The 15,097-nt window shown below is 48.5% G+C and overlaps 1 protein-coding gene across 1 annotated transcript in view; it reads left to right on the top strand.

Moving 5' to 3' along the window:
- The window catches only part of KCNK13 (potassium two pore domain channel subfamily K member 13), a 93,098-nt gene extending 79,546 nt beyond the window's left edge, over window positions 1-13,552 (top strand). Inside the window, exon 2 of the mRNA XM_073637477.1 lies at window positions 12,460-13,552. Within this exon, the coding sequence (XP_073493578.1) occupies window positions 12,460-13,352 (893 nt within the window). The 3' untranslated portion in view covers window positions 13,353-13,552. The remainder of the gene's footprint in view (window positions 1-12,459) is intronic.
- Window positions 13,553-15,097: the final 1,545 nt, after the last annotated feature.

Raw genomic sequence — 15,097 nt, 5'->3', positions numbered from 1 at the left:
GAGGCGCTGACATCATCTCCTCTGTTCTGTATGAGGCGCTGACATCATCTCCTCTGTTCTGTATCAGGCGCTGACATCATCTCCTCTGTTCTGTATCAGGCACTGACATCATCTCCTTTGTTCTGTATGAGGCACTGACATCATCTCCTCTGTTCTGTATCAGGCGCTGACATCATCTCCTCTGTTCTGTATGAGGCGCTGACATCATCTCCTCTGTTCTGTATCAGGCGCTGACATCATCTCCTCTGTTCTGTATCAGGCGCTGACATCATCTCCTCTGTTCTGTATCAGGCGCTGACATCATCTCCTCTGTTCTGTATGAGGCGCTGACATCATCTCCTCTGTTCTGTATCAGGCGCTGACATCATCTCCTCTGTTCTGTATCAGGTGCTGACATCATCTCCTCTGTTCTGTATCAGGCGCTGACATCATCTCCTTTGTTCTGTATGAGGCACTGACATCATCTCCTCTGTTCTGTATCAGGCGCTGACATCATCTCCTCTGTTCTGTATGAGGCGCTGACATCATCTCTGCTCTGTATCAGGCGCTGACATCATCTCCTCTGTTCTGTATCAGGCGCTGACATCATCTCCTCTGTTCTGTATCAGGCGCTGACATCATCTCCTTTGTTCTGTATGAGGCGCTGACATCATCTCCTCTGTTCTGTATCAGGCGCTGACATCATCTCCTCTGTTCTGTATCAGGCGCTGACATCATCTCCTTTGTTCTGTATGAGGCGCTGACATCATCTCCTCTGTTCTGTATGAGGCACTGACATCATCTCCTCTGTTCTGTATCAGGCGCTGACATCATCTCCTCTGTTCTGTATCAGGCGCTGACATCATCTCCTCTGTTCTGTATCAGGCGCTGACATCATCTCCTCTGTTCTGTATCAGCCGCTGACATCATCTCCTCTGTTCTGTATCAGCCGCTGACATCATCTCCTCTGTTCTGTATCAGGCGCTGACATCATCTCCTCTGTTCTGTATGAGGCGCTGACATCATCTCCTTTGTTCTGTATCAGGCGCTGACATCATCTCCTCTGTTCTGTATCAGGCGCTGACATCATCTCCTCTGCTCTGTATCAGTCTCTGACATCATCTCCTCTGTTCTGTATCAGGCGCTGACCTCATCTCCTGTGTTCTGTATCAGGCGCTGACATCATCTCCTCTGTTCTGTATCAGGCGCTGACATCATCTCTTCTGCTCTGTATCAGGCGCTGACATCATCTCCTCTGTTCTGTATCAGGCGCTGACATCATCTCCTCTGTTCTGTATCAGGCGCTGACATCATCTCCTCTGTTCTGTATCAGGCGCTGACATCATCTCCTCTGTTCTGTATCAGGCGCTGACATCATCTCCTCTGTTCTGTATCAGGCGCTGACATCATCTCCTCTGTTCTGTATCAGGCGCTGACATCATCTCCTCTGTTCTGTATCAGCCGCTGACATCATCTCCTCTGTTCTGTATCAGGCGCTGACATCATCTCCTCTGTTCTGTATCAGGCGCTGACATCATCTCCTCTGTTCTGTATCAGGCGCTGACATCATCTCCTCTGTTCTGTATCAGGCGCTGACATCATCTCCTCTGTTCTGTATCAGGCGCTGACATCATCTCCTCTGTTCTGTATCAGGCGCTGACATCATCTCCTCTGTTCTGTATCAGGCGCTGACATCATCTCCTCTGATCTGTATCAGGCGCTGACATCATCTCCTCTGTTCTGTATCAGGCGCTGACATCATCTCCTCTGTTCTGTATCAGGCACTGACGTCATCTCCTCTGTTCTGTATCAGGCGCTGACATCATCTCTATACTGTATCAGGTGCTGACATCATCTCCTCTGTTCTGTATCAGGCGCTGACATCATCTCCTCTGTTCTGTATCAGGCGCTGACATCATCTCCTGTTCTGTATCAGGCGCTGACATCATCTCCTCTGTTCTGTATCAGGCGCTGACATCATCTCTCTTCTGTATCAGGCGCTGACATCATCTCTGTTCTGTATCAGGCGCTGACATCATCTCCTCTGTTCCGTATGAGGCGCTGACATCATCTCCTCTGCTCTGTATCAGGCGCTGACATCATCTCCTCTGTTCTGTATCAGGCGCTGTCATCATCTCCTCTGTTCTGTATCAGGCGCTGACATCATCTCCTCTGATCTGTATCAGGCGCTGACATCATCTCCTCTGATCTGTATCAGGCGCTGACATCATCTCCTCTGTTCTGTATCAGGCGCTGTCATCATCTCCTCTGTTCTGTATCAGGCGCTGACATCATCTCCTCTGTTCTGTATCAGGCGCTGACATCATCTCTGTTCTGTATCAGGCGCTGATATCATCTCTGTTCTGTATCAGGCGCTGACATCATCTCCTCTGTTCTGTATCAGGCGCTGACATCATCTCCTCTGCTCTGTATCAGGCGCTGACATCATCTCCTCTGATCTGTATCAGGCGCTGACATCATCTCCTCTGTTCTGTATCAGGCGCTGACATCATCTCCTCTGTTCTGTATGACGCACTGACATCATCTCCTCTGTTCTGTATCAGGCGCTGACATCGTCTCCTCTGATCTGTATCAGGCGCTGACATCATCTCCTCTGTTCTGTATCAGGCGCTGACATCATCTCCTCTGTTCTGTATCAGGCGCTGACATCATCTCCTCTGCTCTGTATCAGGCGCTGACATCATCTCCTCTGATCTGTATCAGGCGCTGACATCATCTCCTCTGTTCTGTATCAGGCGCTGACATCATCTCCTCTGTTCTGTATCAGGCGCTGACATCATCTCCTCTGCTCTGTATCAGGCGCCGACATAATCTCCTCTGTTCTGTATCAGGCGCTGACATCATCTCCTCTGTTCTGTATGACGCACTGACATCATCTCCTCTGTTCTGTATCAGGCGCTGATATCATCTCTGTTCTGTATCAGGCGCTGACATCATCTCCTCTGTTCTGTATCAGGCGCTGACATCATCTCTGCTCTGTATCAGGCGCTGACATAATCTCCTCTGTTCTGTATCAGGTGCTGACATCATCTCCTCTGATCTGTATCAGGCGCTGACATCATCTCCTCTGTTTTGTATCAGGCGCTGACATCATCTCCTCTGTTCTGTATGACGCACTGACATCATCTCCTCTGTTCTGTATCAGGCGCTGACATCGTCTCCTCTGCTCTGTATCAGGCGCTGACATCATCTCCTCTGTTCTGTATCAGGCGCTGACATCATCTCCTCTGTTCTGTATCAGGCGCTGACATCATCTCCTCTGCTCTGTATCAGGCTCTGACATCATCTCCTCTGCTCTGTATCAGGCGCTGACATCATCTCCTCTGTTCTGTATCAGGCGCTGACATCATCTCCTCTGCTCTGTTTCAGGCGCTGACATCATCTCCTCTGTTCTGTATCAGGCGCTGACATCATCTCCTCTGTTCTGTATCAGGCGCTGACATCATCTCCTCTGCTCTGTATCAGCCGCTGACATCATCTCCTCTGTTCTGTATCAGGCGCTGACATCATCTCCTCTGTTCTGTATCAGGTGCTGACATCATCTCCTCTGATCTGTATCAGGCGCTGACATCATCTCCTCTGTTCTGTATCAGGCGCTGACATCATCTCCTCTGTTCTGTATCAGGCGCTGACATCATCTCCTCTGTTCTGTATCAGGCTCTGACATCATCTCCTTTGTTCTGTATCAGGCGCTGACATCATCTCCTCTGTTCTGTATCAGGCGCTGACATCATCTCCTCTGTTCTGTATCAGGCGCTGACATCATCTCCTCTGTTCTGTATCAGGCGCTGACATCATCTCCTCTGTTCTGTATGAGGCGCTGACATCATCTCCTCTGTTCTGTATCAGGCTCTGACATCATCTCCTCTGTTCTGTATCAGACGCTGACATCATCTCCTTTGTTCTGTATCAGGCGCTGACATCATCTCCTCTGTTCTGTATCAGGCGCTGACATAATCTCCTCTGTTCTGTATCAGGCGCTGACATCATCTCCTCTGTTCTGTATCAGGCTCTGACATCATCTCCTCTGTTCTGTATCAGGCTCTGACATCATCTCCTTTGTTCTGTATCAGGCGCTGACATCATCTCCTCTGTTCTGTATCAGGCTCTGACATCATCTCCTCTGTTCTGTATCAGGCGCTGACATCATCTCCTCTGTTCTGTATCAGGCTCTGACATCATCTCCTCTGTTCTGTATCAGGCGCTGACATCATCTCCTCTGTTCTGTATCAGGCGCTGACATCATCTCCTCTGTTCTGTATGAGGCACTGACATCATCTCCTTTGTTCTGTATCAGGCGCTGACATCATCTTCTCTGTTCTGTATCAGGCTCTGACATCATCTCCTCTGTTCTGTATCAGGCGCTGACATCATCTCCTCTGCTCTGTATCAGGCGCTGACATCATCTCCTCTGTTCTGTATCAGGCTCTGACATCATCTCCTCTGTTCTGTATCAGGCTCTGACATCATCTCCTCTGTTCTGTATCAGGCACTGACATCATCTCCTTTGTTCTGTATCAGGCGCTGACATCATCTCCTCTGTTCTGTATCAGCCGCTGACATCATCTCCTCTGTTCTGTATCAGGCGCTGACATCATCTCCTTTGTTCTGTATCAGGCTCTGACATCATCTCCTCTGTTCTGTATCAGGCACTGACATCATCTCCTTTGTTCTGTATCAGGCACTGACATCATCTCCTCTGTTCTGTATCAGGCGCTGACATCATCTCCTTTGTTCTGTATCAGGCACTGACATCATCTCCTCTGTTCTGTATCAGGCGCTGACATCATCTCCTCTGTTCTGTATGAGGCGCTGACATCATCTCCTCTGTTCTGTATCAGGCGCTGACATCATCTCCTCTGTTCTGTATCAGGCTCTGACATCATCTCCTTTGTTCTGTATCAGGCGCTGACATCATCTCCTCTGTTCTGTATCAGGCGCTGACATCATCTCCTCTGTTCTGTATCAGGCGCTGACATCATCTCCTCTGTTCTGTATCAGGCGCTGACATCATCTCCTCTGCTCTGTATCAGGCACTGACATCATCTCCTCTGTTCTGTATCAGGCGCTGACATCATCTCCTCTGTTCTGTATCAGGCGCTGACATCATCTCCTCTGTTCTGTATCAGGCGCTGACATCATCTCCTCTGTTCTGTATCAGGCGCTGACATCATCTCCTTTGTTCTGTATCAGGCGCTGACATCATCTCCTCTGTTCTGTATCAGGCGCTGACATCATCTCCTCTGTTCTGTATCAGGCTCTGACATCATCTCCTCTGTTCTGTATCAGGCGCTGACATCATCTCCTCTGTTCTGTATCAGGCTCTGACATCATGTCCTTTGTTCTGTATCAGGCGCTGACATCATCCCCTCTGCTCTGTATCAGGCTCTGACATCATCTCCTTTGTTCTGTATCAGGCGCTGACATCATCTCCTCTGCTCTGTATCAGGCTCTGACATCATCTCCTTTGTTCTGTATCAGGCTCTGACATCATCTCCTTTGTTCTGTATCAGGCTCTGACATCATCTCCTCTGCTCTGTATCAGCCGCTGACATCATCTCCTCTGTTCTGTATCAGGCGCTGACATCATCTCCTCTGTTCTGTATCAGGCGCTGACATCATCTCCTCTGTTCTGTATCAGGCTCTGACATCATCTCCTCTGTTCTGTATCAGGCGCTGACATCATCTCCTCTGTTCTGTATCAGGCTCTGACATCATCTCCTTTGTTCTGTATCAGGCTCTGACATCATCTCCTCTGTTCTGTATCAGGCTCTGACATCATCTCCTTTGTTCTGTATCAGGCGCTGACATCATCTCCTCTGCTCTGTATCAGCCGCTGACATCATCTCCTCTGTTCTGTATCAGGCGCTGACATCATCTCCTCTGTTCTGTATCAGGCGCTGACATCATCTCCTCTGTTCTGTATCAGGCTCTGACATCATCTCCTCTGTTCTGTATCAGGCGCTGACATCATCTCCTCTGTTCTGTATCAGGCTCTGACATCATCTCCTTTGTTCTGTATCAGGCTCTGACATCATCTCCTCTGTTCTGTATCAGGCTCTGACATCATCTCCTTTGTTCTGTATCAGGCGCTGACATCATCTCCTCTGCTCTGTATCAGGCTCTACATCATCTCCTTTGTTCTGTATCAGGCTCTGACATCATCTCCTTTGTTCTGTATCAGGCGCTGACATCATCTCCTCTGCTCTGTATCAGGCTCTGACATCATCTCCTCTGCTCTGTATCAGGCTCTGACATCATCTCCTTTGTTCTGTATCAGGCGCTGACATCATCTCCTCTGTTCTGTATCAGGCTCTGACATCATCTCCTCTGTTCTGTATCAGGCGCTGACATCATCTCCTCTGTTCTGTATCAGGCTCTGACATCATCTCCTCTGCTCTGTATCAGGCGCTGACATCATCTCCTCTGCTCTGTATCAGGCGCTGACATCATCTCCTCTGTTCTGTATCAGGCTCTGACATCATCTCCTCTGTTCTGTATCAGGCGCTGACATCATCTCCTCTGTTCTGTATCAGCCGCTGACATCATCTCCTCTGCTCTGTATCAGGCGCTGACATCATCTCCTCTGCTCTGTATCAGGCTCTGACATCATCTCCTCTGCTCTGTATCAGGCGCTGACATCATCTCCTCTGTTCTGTATCAGGCGCTGACATCATCTCTTCTGCTCTGTATCAGGCTCTAACATCATCTCCTCTGCTCTGTATCAGGCTCTAACATCATCTCCTCTGCTCTGTATCAGGCGCTGACATCATCTCCTCTGTTCTGTATGAGGCGCTGACATCATCTCCTCTGTTCTGTATGAGGCGCTGACATCATCTCCTCTGCTCTGTATGAGGCGCTGACATCATCTCCTCTGCTCTGTATCAGGCGCTGTCCTCATCTCCTCTGTTCTGTATCAGGCGCTGACATCATCTCCTCTCCTCTGTATCAGGCGCTGACATCATCTCCTCTGTTCTGTATCAGGCGCTGGCATCATCTCCTCTGTTCAGTATGAGGCGCTGTCATCATCTCCTCTGCTCTGTATCAGGCGCTGACATCATCTCCTCTGTTCTGTATCAGGCGCTGACATCATCTCCTCTGCTCTGTATCAGGCGCTGACATCATCTCCTCTGTTCTGTATCAGGCGCTGTCATCATCTCCTCTGTTCTGTATCAGGCGCTGACATCATCTCCTCTGTTCTGTATCAGGCGCTGACATCATCTCCTCTGTTCTGTATCAGGCGCTGACATCATCTCCTTTGTTCTGTATCAGGCGCTGACATCATCTCCTCTGTTCTGTATCAGGCGCTGACATCATCTCCTTTGTTCTGTATCAGGCGCTGACATCATCTCCTCTGTTCTGTATCAGGCGCTGACATCATCTCCTCTGTTCTGTATCAGGCGCTGACATCATCTCCTCTGTTCTGTATCAGGCGCTGTCATCATCTCCTCTGTTCTGTATCAGGCGCTGTCATCATCTCCTCTGCTCTGTATCAGGCGCTGACATCATCTCCTCTGTTCTGTATCAGGCGCTGTCATCATCTCCTCTGTTCTGTATCAGGCTCTGACATCATCTCCTCTGTTCTGTATCAGGCGCTGACATCATCTCCTTTGTTCTGTATCAGGCGCTGACATCATCTCCTCTGTTCTGTATCAGGCGCTGACATCATCTCCTTTGTTCTGTATGAGGCGCTGACATCATCTCCTCTGTTCTGTATCAGGCGCTGACATCATCTCCTCTGTTCTGTATCAGGCGCTGACATCATCTCCTTTGTTCTGTATCAGGCGCTGACATCATCTCCTCTGTTCTGTATCAGGCGCTGACATCATCTCCTCTGTTCTGTATGAGGCGCTGACATCATCTCCTTTGTTCTGTATCAGGCGCTGACATCATCTCCTCTGCTCTGTATGAGGCGCTGACATCATCTCCTCTGTTCTGTATGAGGCGCTGACATCATCTCCTCTGTTCTGTATGAGGCGCTGACATCATCTCCTCTGTTCTATATGAGGCGCTGACATCATCTCCTTTGTTTTGTATCAGGCGCTGACATCATCTCCTCTGCTCTGTATGAGGCGCTGACATAATCTCCTCTGTTCTGTATGAGGCGCTGACATCATCTCCTCTGTTCTGTATGAGGCGCTGACTTCATCTCCTCTGCTCTGTATGAGGCGCTGACATCATCTCCTTTGTTTTGTATCAGGCGCTGACATCATCTCCTCTGTTCTGTATCAGGCGCTGACATCATCTCCTCTGTTCTATATGAGGCGCTGACATCATCTCCTTTGTTCTGTATGAGGCGCTGACATCATCTCCTCTGTTCTGTATCAGGCTCTGACATCATCTCTGTTCTGTATGAGGCGCTGACATCATCTCCTCTGTTCTGTATGAGGCGCTGACGTCATCTCCTCTGTTCTGTATGAGGCGCTGACATCATCTCCTCTGTTCTGTATCAGGCGCTGACATCATCTCCTCTGTTCTGTATCAGGCTCTGACATCATCTCCTCTGTTCTGTATCAGCCGCTGACATCATCTCCTCTGTTCTGTATCAGGCGCTGACATCATCTCCTTTGTTCTGTATCAGGCGCTGACATCATCTCCTCTGTTCTGTATCAGGCTCTGACATCATCTCCTCTGTTCTGTATCAGCCGCTGACATCATCTCCTCTGTTCTGTATCAGGCGCTGACATCATCTCCTCTGTTCTGTATCAGGCGCTGACATCATCTCCTCTGTTCTGTATGAGGCGCTGACATCATCTCCTCTGTTCTGTATCAGGCTCTGACATCATCTCCTCTGTTCTGTATCAGGCGCTGACATCATCTCCTCTGTTCTGTATCAGGCTCTGACATCATCTCCTTTGTTCTGTATCAGGCGCTGACATCATCTCCTCTGTTCTGTATCAGGCGCTGACATCATCTCCTCTGTTCTGTATCAGGCTCTGACATCATCTCCTCTGTTCTGTATCAGGCGCTGACATCATCTCCTCTGTTCTGTATCAGGCGCTGACATCATCTCCTCTGCTCTGTATCAGGCTCTGACATCATCTCCTCTGCTCTGCATCAGGCGCTGACATCATCTCCTCTGTTCTGTATCAGGCGCTGACATCATCTCCTCTGTTCTGTATCAGGCGCTGACATCATCTCCTCTGTTCTGTAGGAGGCACTGACATCATCTCCTCTGTTCTGTATCAGGCGCTGACCTCATCTCCTCTGTTCTGTATCAGGCGCTGACATCATCTCCTCTGTTCTGTATCAGGCGCTGACATCATCTCCTCTGTTCTGTATCAGGCGCTGACATCATCTCCTCTGTTCTGTATCAGGCGCTGACATCATCTCCTCTGTTCTGTATGAGGCGCTGACATCATCTCCTCTGTTCTGTATCAGGCTCTGACATCATCTCCTCTGTTCTGTATCAGGCGCTGACATCATCTCCTCTGTTCTGTATCAGGCTCTGACATCATCTCCTCTGTTCTGTATCAGGCGCTGACATCATCTCCTCTGTTCTGTATCAGGCGCTGACATCATCTCCTCTGTTCTGTATGAGGCACTGACATCATCTCCTTTGTTCTGTATCAGGCGCTGACATCATCTTCTCTGTTCTGTATCAGGCTCTGACATCATCTCCTCTGTTCTGTATCAGGCGCTGACATCATCTCCTCTGCTCTGTATCAGGCGCTGACATCATCTCCTCTGTTCTGTATCAGGCTCTGACATCATCTCTTCTGTTCTGTATCAGGCTCTGACATCATCTCCTCTGTTCTGTATCAGGCACTGACATCATCTCCTTTGTTCTGTATCAGGCGCTGACATCATCTCCTCTGTTCTGTATGAGGCGCTGACATCATCTCCTCTGTTCTGTATCAGGCGCTGACATCATCTCCTCTGTTCTGTATCAGGCTCTGACATCATCTGCTCTGTTCTGTATCAGGCGCTGACATCATCTCCTCTGTTCTGTATCAGGCGCGGACATCATCTCCTCTTTTCTGTATCAGGCGCTGACATCATCTCCTCTGTTCTGTATCAGGCGCTGACATCATCTCCTCTGCTCTGTGTCAGGCGCTGACATCATCTCCTCTGTTCTGTATCAGGCGCTGACATCATCTCCTCTGTTCTGTATCAGGCGCTGACATCATCTCCTCTGTTCTGTATCAGGCGCTGACATCATCTCCTTTGTTCTGTATCAGGCGCTGACATCATCTCCTCTGTTCTGTATCAGGCTCTGACATCATCTCCTCTGTTCTGTATCAGGCGCTGACATCATCTCCTCTGTTCTGTATCAGGCTCTGACATCATCTCCTCTGTTCTGTATCAGGCGCTGACATCATCTCCTCTGTTCTGTATCAGGCTCTGACATCATCTCCTTTGTTCTGTATCATGCGCTGACATCATCTCCTCTGCTCTGTATCAGGCTCTGACATCATCTCCTTTGTTCTGTATCAGGCACTGACATCATCTCCTTTGTTCTGTATCAGGCTCTGACATCATCTCCTCTGCTCTGTATCAGGCGCTGACATCATCTCCTTTGTTCTGTATCAGCCGCTGACATCATCTCCTCTGTTCTGTATCAGGCTCTGACATCATCTCCTTTGTTCTGTATCAGGCACTGACATCATCTCCTCTGTTCTGTATCAGGCTCTGACATCATCTCCTCTGCTCTGTATCAGGCTCTGACATCATCTCCTTTGTTCTGTATCAGGCACTGACATCATCTCCTCTGTTCTGTATCAGGCTCTGACATCATCTCCTCTGCTCTGTATCAGGCGCTGACATCATCTCCTCTGTTCTGTATCAGGCTCTGACATCATCTCCTCTGTTCTGTATCAGGCTCTGACATCATCTCCTTTGTTCTGTATCAGGCGCTGACATCATCTCCTCTGCTCTGTATCAGGCTCTGACATCATCTCCTTTGTTCTGTATCAGGCTCTGACATCATCTCCTTTGTTCTGTATCAGGCGCTGACATCATCTCCTCTGCTCTGTATCAGGCTCTGACATCATCTCCTCTGCTCTGTATCAGGCGCTGACATCATCTCCTCTGTTCTGTATCAGGCGCTGACATCATCTCCTCTGTTCTGTATCAGGCTCTGACATCATCTCCTCTGTTCTGTATCAGGCGCTGACATCATCTCCTCTGTTCTGTATCAGGCTCTGACATCATCTCCTCTGCTCTGTATCAGGCGCTGACATCATCTCCTCTGCTCTGTATCAGGCGCTGACATCATCTCCTCTGTTCTGTATCAGGCTCTGACATCATCTCCTCTGTTCTGTATCAGGCGCTGACATCATCTCCTCTGTTCTGTATCAGCCGCTGACATCATCTCCTCTGCTCTGTATCAGGCGCTGACATCATCTCCTCTGTTCTGTATCAGGCGCTGACATCATCTCCTTTGTTCTGTATCAGGCGCTGACATCATCTCCTCTGTTCTGTATCAGCCGCTGACATCATCTCCTCTGTTCTGTATCAGGCGCTGACATCATCTCCTTTGTTCTGTATCAGGCTCTGACATCATCTCCTCTGTTCTGTATCAGGCTCTGACATCATCTCCTTTGTTCTGTATCAGGCTCTGACATCATCTCCTCTGTTCTGTATCAGGCGCTGACATCATCTCCTTTGTTCTGTATCAGGCGCTGACATCATCTCCTCTGTTCTGTATCAGCCGCTGACATCATCTCCTCTGTTCTGTATCAGGCTCTGACATCATCTCCTTTGTTCTGTATCAGGCGCTGACATCATCTCCTCTGTTCTGTATCAGGCGCTGACATCATCTCCTTTGTTCTGTATCAGGCGCTGACATCATCTCCTCTGTTCTGTATCAGCCGCTGACATCATCTCCTCTGTTCTGTATCAGGCGCTGACATCATCTCCTTTGTTCTGTATCAGGCTCTGACATCATCTCCTCTGTTCTGTATCAGGCACTGACATCATCTCCTTTGTTCTGTATCAGGCACTGACATCATCTCCTCTGTTCTGTATCAGGCGCTGACATCATCTCCTCTGTTCTGTATCAGGCTCTGACATCATCTCCTTTGTTCTGTATCAGCCGCTGACATCATCTCCTCTGTTCTGTATCAGGCGCTGACATCATCTCCTTTGTTCTGTATCAGGCGCTGACATCATCTCCTCTGTTCTGTATCAGGCGCTGACATCATCTCCTTTGTTCTGTATCAGGCACTGACATCATCTCCTCTGCTCTGTATCAGGCTCTGACATCATCTCCTTTGTTCTGTATCAGGCTCTGACATCATCTCCTCTGCTCTGTATCAGGCGCTGACATCATCTCCTCTGTTCTGTATCAGGCTCTGACATCATCTCCTCTGCTCTGTATCAGGCGCTGACATCATCTCCTCTGTTCTGTATCAGGCTCTGACATCATCTCCTCTGTTCTGTATCAGGCTCTGACATCATCTCCTCTGTTCTGTATCAGGCTCTGACATCATCTCCTCTGCTCTGCTTCTATTCCAGGGTTTGGCATGACGACTCCGGCCACCATTACCGGGAAGGTTTTCCTGATTTTCTACGGTCTGATCGGCTGCGCTGCCACCATCTTGTTTTTTAACCTTTTCTTGGAGCGGTTGATTACGGTCATCGCTTACGTTATGAAGTCCTGTCACGAGAGGCAGCTGAGGAGGAAGGGCGGCGTTCCCACCGAAACGCGCCGGGGCTCCGGTACCTCCGAGGTGGACAGCCTGTCCGGATGGAAGCCCTCGGTCTATTATGTGATGCTGATATTGTGCCTGGCGTCCATCGTCATCTCGTGCTGCGCCTCCGCCATGTTCTCGCCCATTGAGGGCTGGGGATACTTTGACTCCCTCTACTTCTGCTTCGTTGCCTTCAGCACTATAGGATTTGGGGACATGGTCAGCAGCCAGAAAGCCAAATATGAGAACCAAGGACTTTACCGATGCGGCAACTTCATCTTCATCTTCATGGGGGTCTGCTGCATTTACTCCTTATTCAACGTCATCTCCATCGTCATTAAACAGTGCGTCAACTGGATATTAAGAAAACTGGAATGTCGCTGCTGCCAAAAATGCCAAAGAAAACTATGTAGGACCAAGAGGAATGTGGTGATGCCGGGAAATGTACGGACGAGGCGCAACATATCCATAGAAACAGACGGCGTCTACGAGAGCGAGACTGACGGCAGGAGGATGTCCGGGGAGATGATCTCCATGAAAGACTTCTTGGCCTCTAATAAGGTCTCCTTGGCCATCATGCAGAAACAGCTGTCAGAGACGGCCAATGGCTACCCCCGGCAAATCGGCACCAGCTCCAGGCACAATGGCTTCTCAGGGGGAGTGGGGGCATTAGCGATTATGAATAACAGACTTGCAGAAACCAGTGTGGACAGGTGAATGTTCTACATGGAGGCGATAGAACATCCTGTCATTCCCATACTAAGTATGAACGTGAGACAAAGAATCCATAAGTATGTGACATCACTGATCCTGAGTTACATCCTGCATTATACTCCAGAGCTGCACTCACTATTCTGCTGGTGCAGTCACTGTGTACATACATTACATCACTGATCCTGAGTTACATCCTGTATTATACTCCAGAGCTGCACTCACTATTCTGCTGGTGCAGTCACTGTGTACATACATTACATTACTGATCCTGAGTTACCTCCTGTATTATACTCCAGAGCTGCACTCACTATTCTGCTGGTGCAGTCACTGTGTACATACATTACATTACTGATCCTGAGTTACATCCTGTATTATACTCCAGAGCTGCACTCACTATTCTGCTGGTGCAGTCACTGTGTACATACATTACTGATCCTGAGTTACATCCTGTATTATACTCCAGAGCTGCGCTCACTATTCTGCTGGTGCAGTCACTGTGTACATACATTACATTACTGACCCATTACCTCAAGTATTATACTCCAGAGCTGCACTCACTATTCTGCTGGTGCAGTCACTGTGTACATACATTACTGATCCTGAGTTACATCCTGTATTATACTCCAGAGCTGCACTCACTATTCTGCTGGTGCAGTCACTGTGTACATACATTACATTACTGATCCTGAGTTACATCCTGTATTATACTCCAGAGCTGCACTCACTATTCTGCTGGTGCAGTCACTGTGTACATACATTACATTACTGATCCTGAGTTACATCCTGTATTATACTCCAGAGCTGCACTCACTATTCTGCTGGTGCAGTCACTATGTACATACATTACATTACTGATCCTGAGTTACATCCTGTATTATCCTCCAGAGCTGCACTCACTATTCTGCTGGTGCAGTCAATGTGTACATACATTACATTACTGATCCTGAGTTACATCCTGTATTCTACTCCAGAGCTGCACTCACTATTCTGCTGGTGCAGTCACTGTGTACATACATTACATTACTGATCCTGAGTTACATCCTGTATTATCCTCCAGAGCTGCACTCACTATTCTGCTGGTGCAGTCACTGTATACATACATTACATTACTGATCCTGAGGCACCAGCAGAATAGTGAGTGCAGCTCTGGAGTATAATACAGGATGTAACTTAGGATCAGTAATGTAATGTATGTACACAGTGACTGCACCAGCAGAATAGTGAGTGCAGCTCTGGAGTATAATACAGGATATAACTCAGGATCAGTAATGTAATGTATGTACACAGTGACTGCACCAGCAGAATAGTGAGTGCAGCTCTGGGGTATAATACAGGATGTAACTCAGGATCAGTAATGTAATATACGCACACATTGACTGCACCAGCAGAATAGTGAGTGCAGCTCTGGAGGATAATACAGGATGTAACTCAGGATCAGTAATGTAATGTATGTACACAGTGACTGCACCAGCAGAATAGTGAGTGCAGCTCTGGAGTATAATACAGGATGTAACTCAGGATCAGTAATGTAATGTATGTACACAATGACTGCACCAGCAGAATAGTGAGTGAAGCTCTGGAGTATAATACAGGAGGTAACTCAGGATCAGTAATGTAATGTATGTACACAGTGACTGCACCAGCGGAAGAGTGAGCGCAGCTCTGGAGGATAATACAGGATGTAACTCAGGATCAGTAATGTAATGTATGTACATAGTGACTGCACCAGCAGAATAGTGAGTGCAGCT

The sequence above is a fragment of the Phyllobates terribilis genome, unplaced genomic scaffold (assembly GCF_046119375.1).
Source record: "Phyllobates terribilis strain yellow unplaced genomic scaffold, ASM4611937v1 Scaffold_7__3_contigs__length_470593459, whole genome shotgun sequence".
In the NCBI taxonomy this organism is placed as follows: Eukaryota; Metazoa; Chordata; class Amphibia; order Anura; family Dendrobatidae; genus Phyllobates; species Phyllobates terribilis.
The sequence above is the reverse complement of the archived record's forward strand: the minus strand, read 5'-3'. Positions and strand labels throughout refer to the sequence as shown.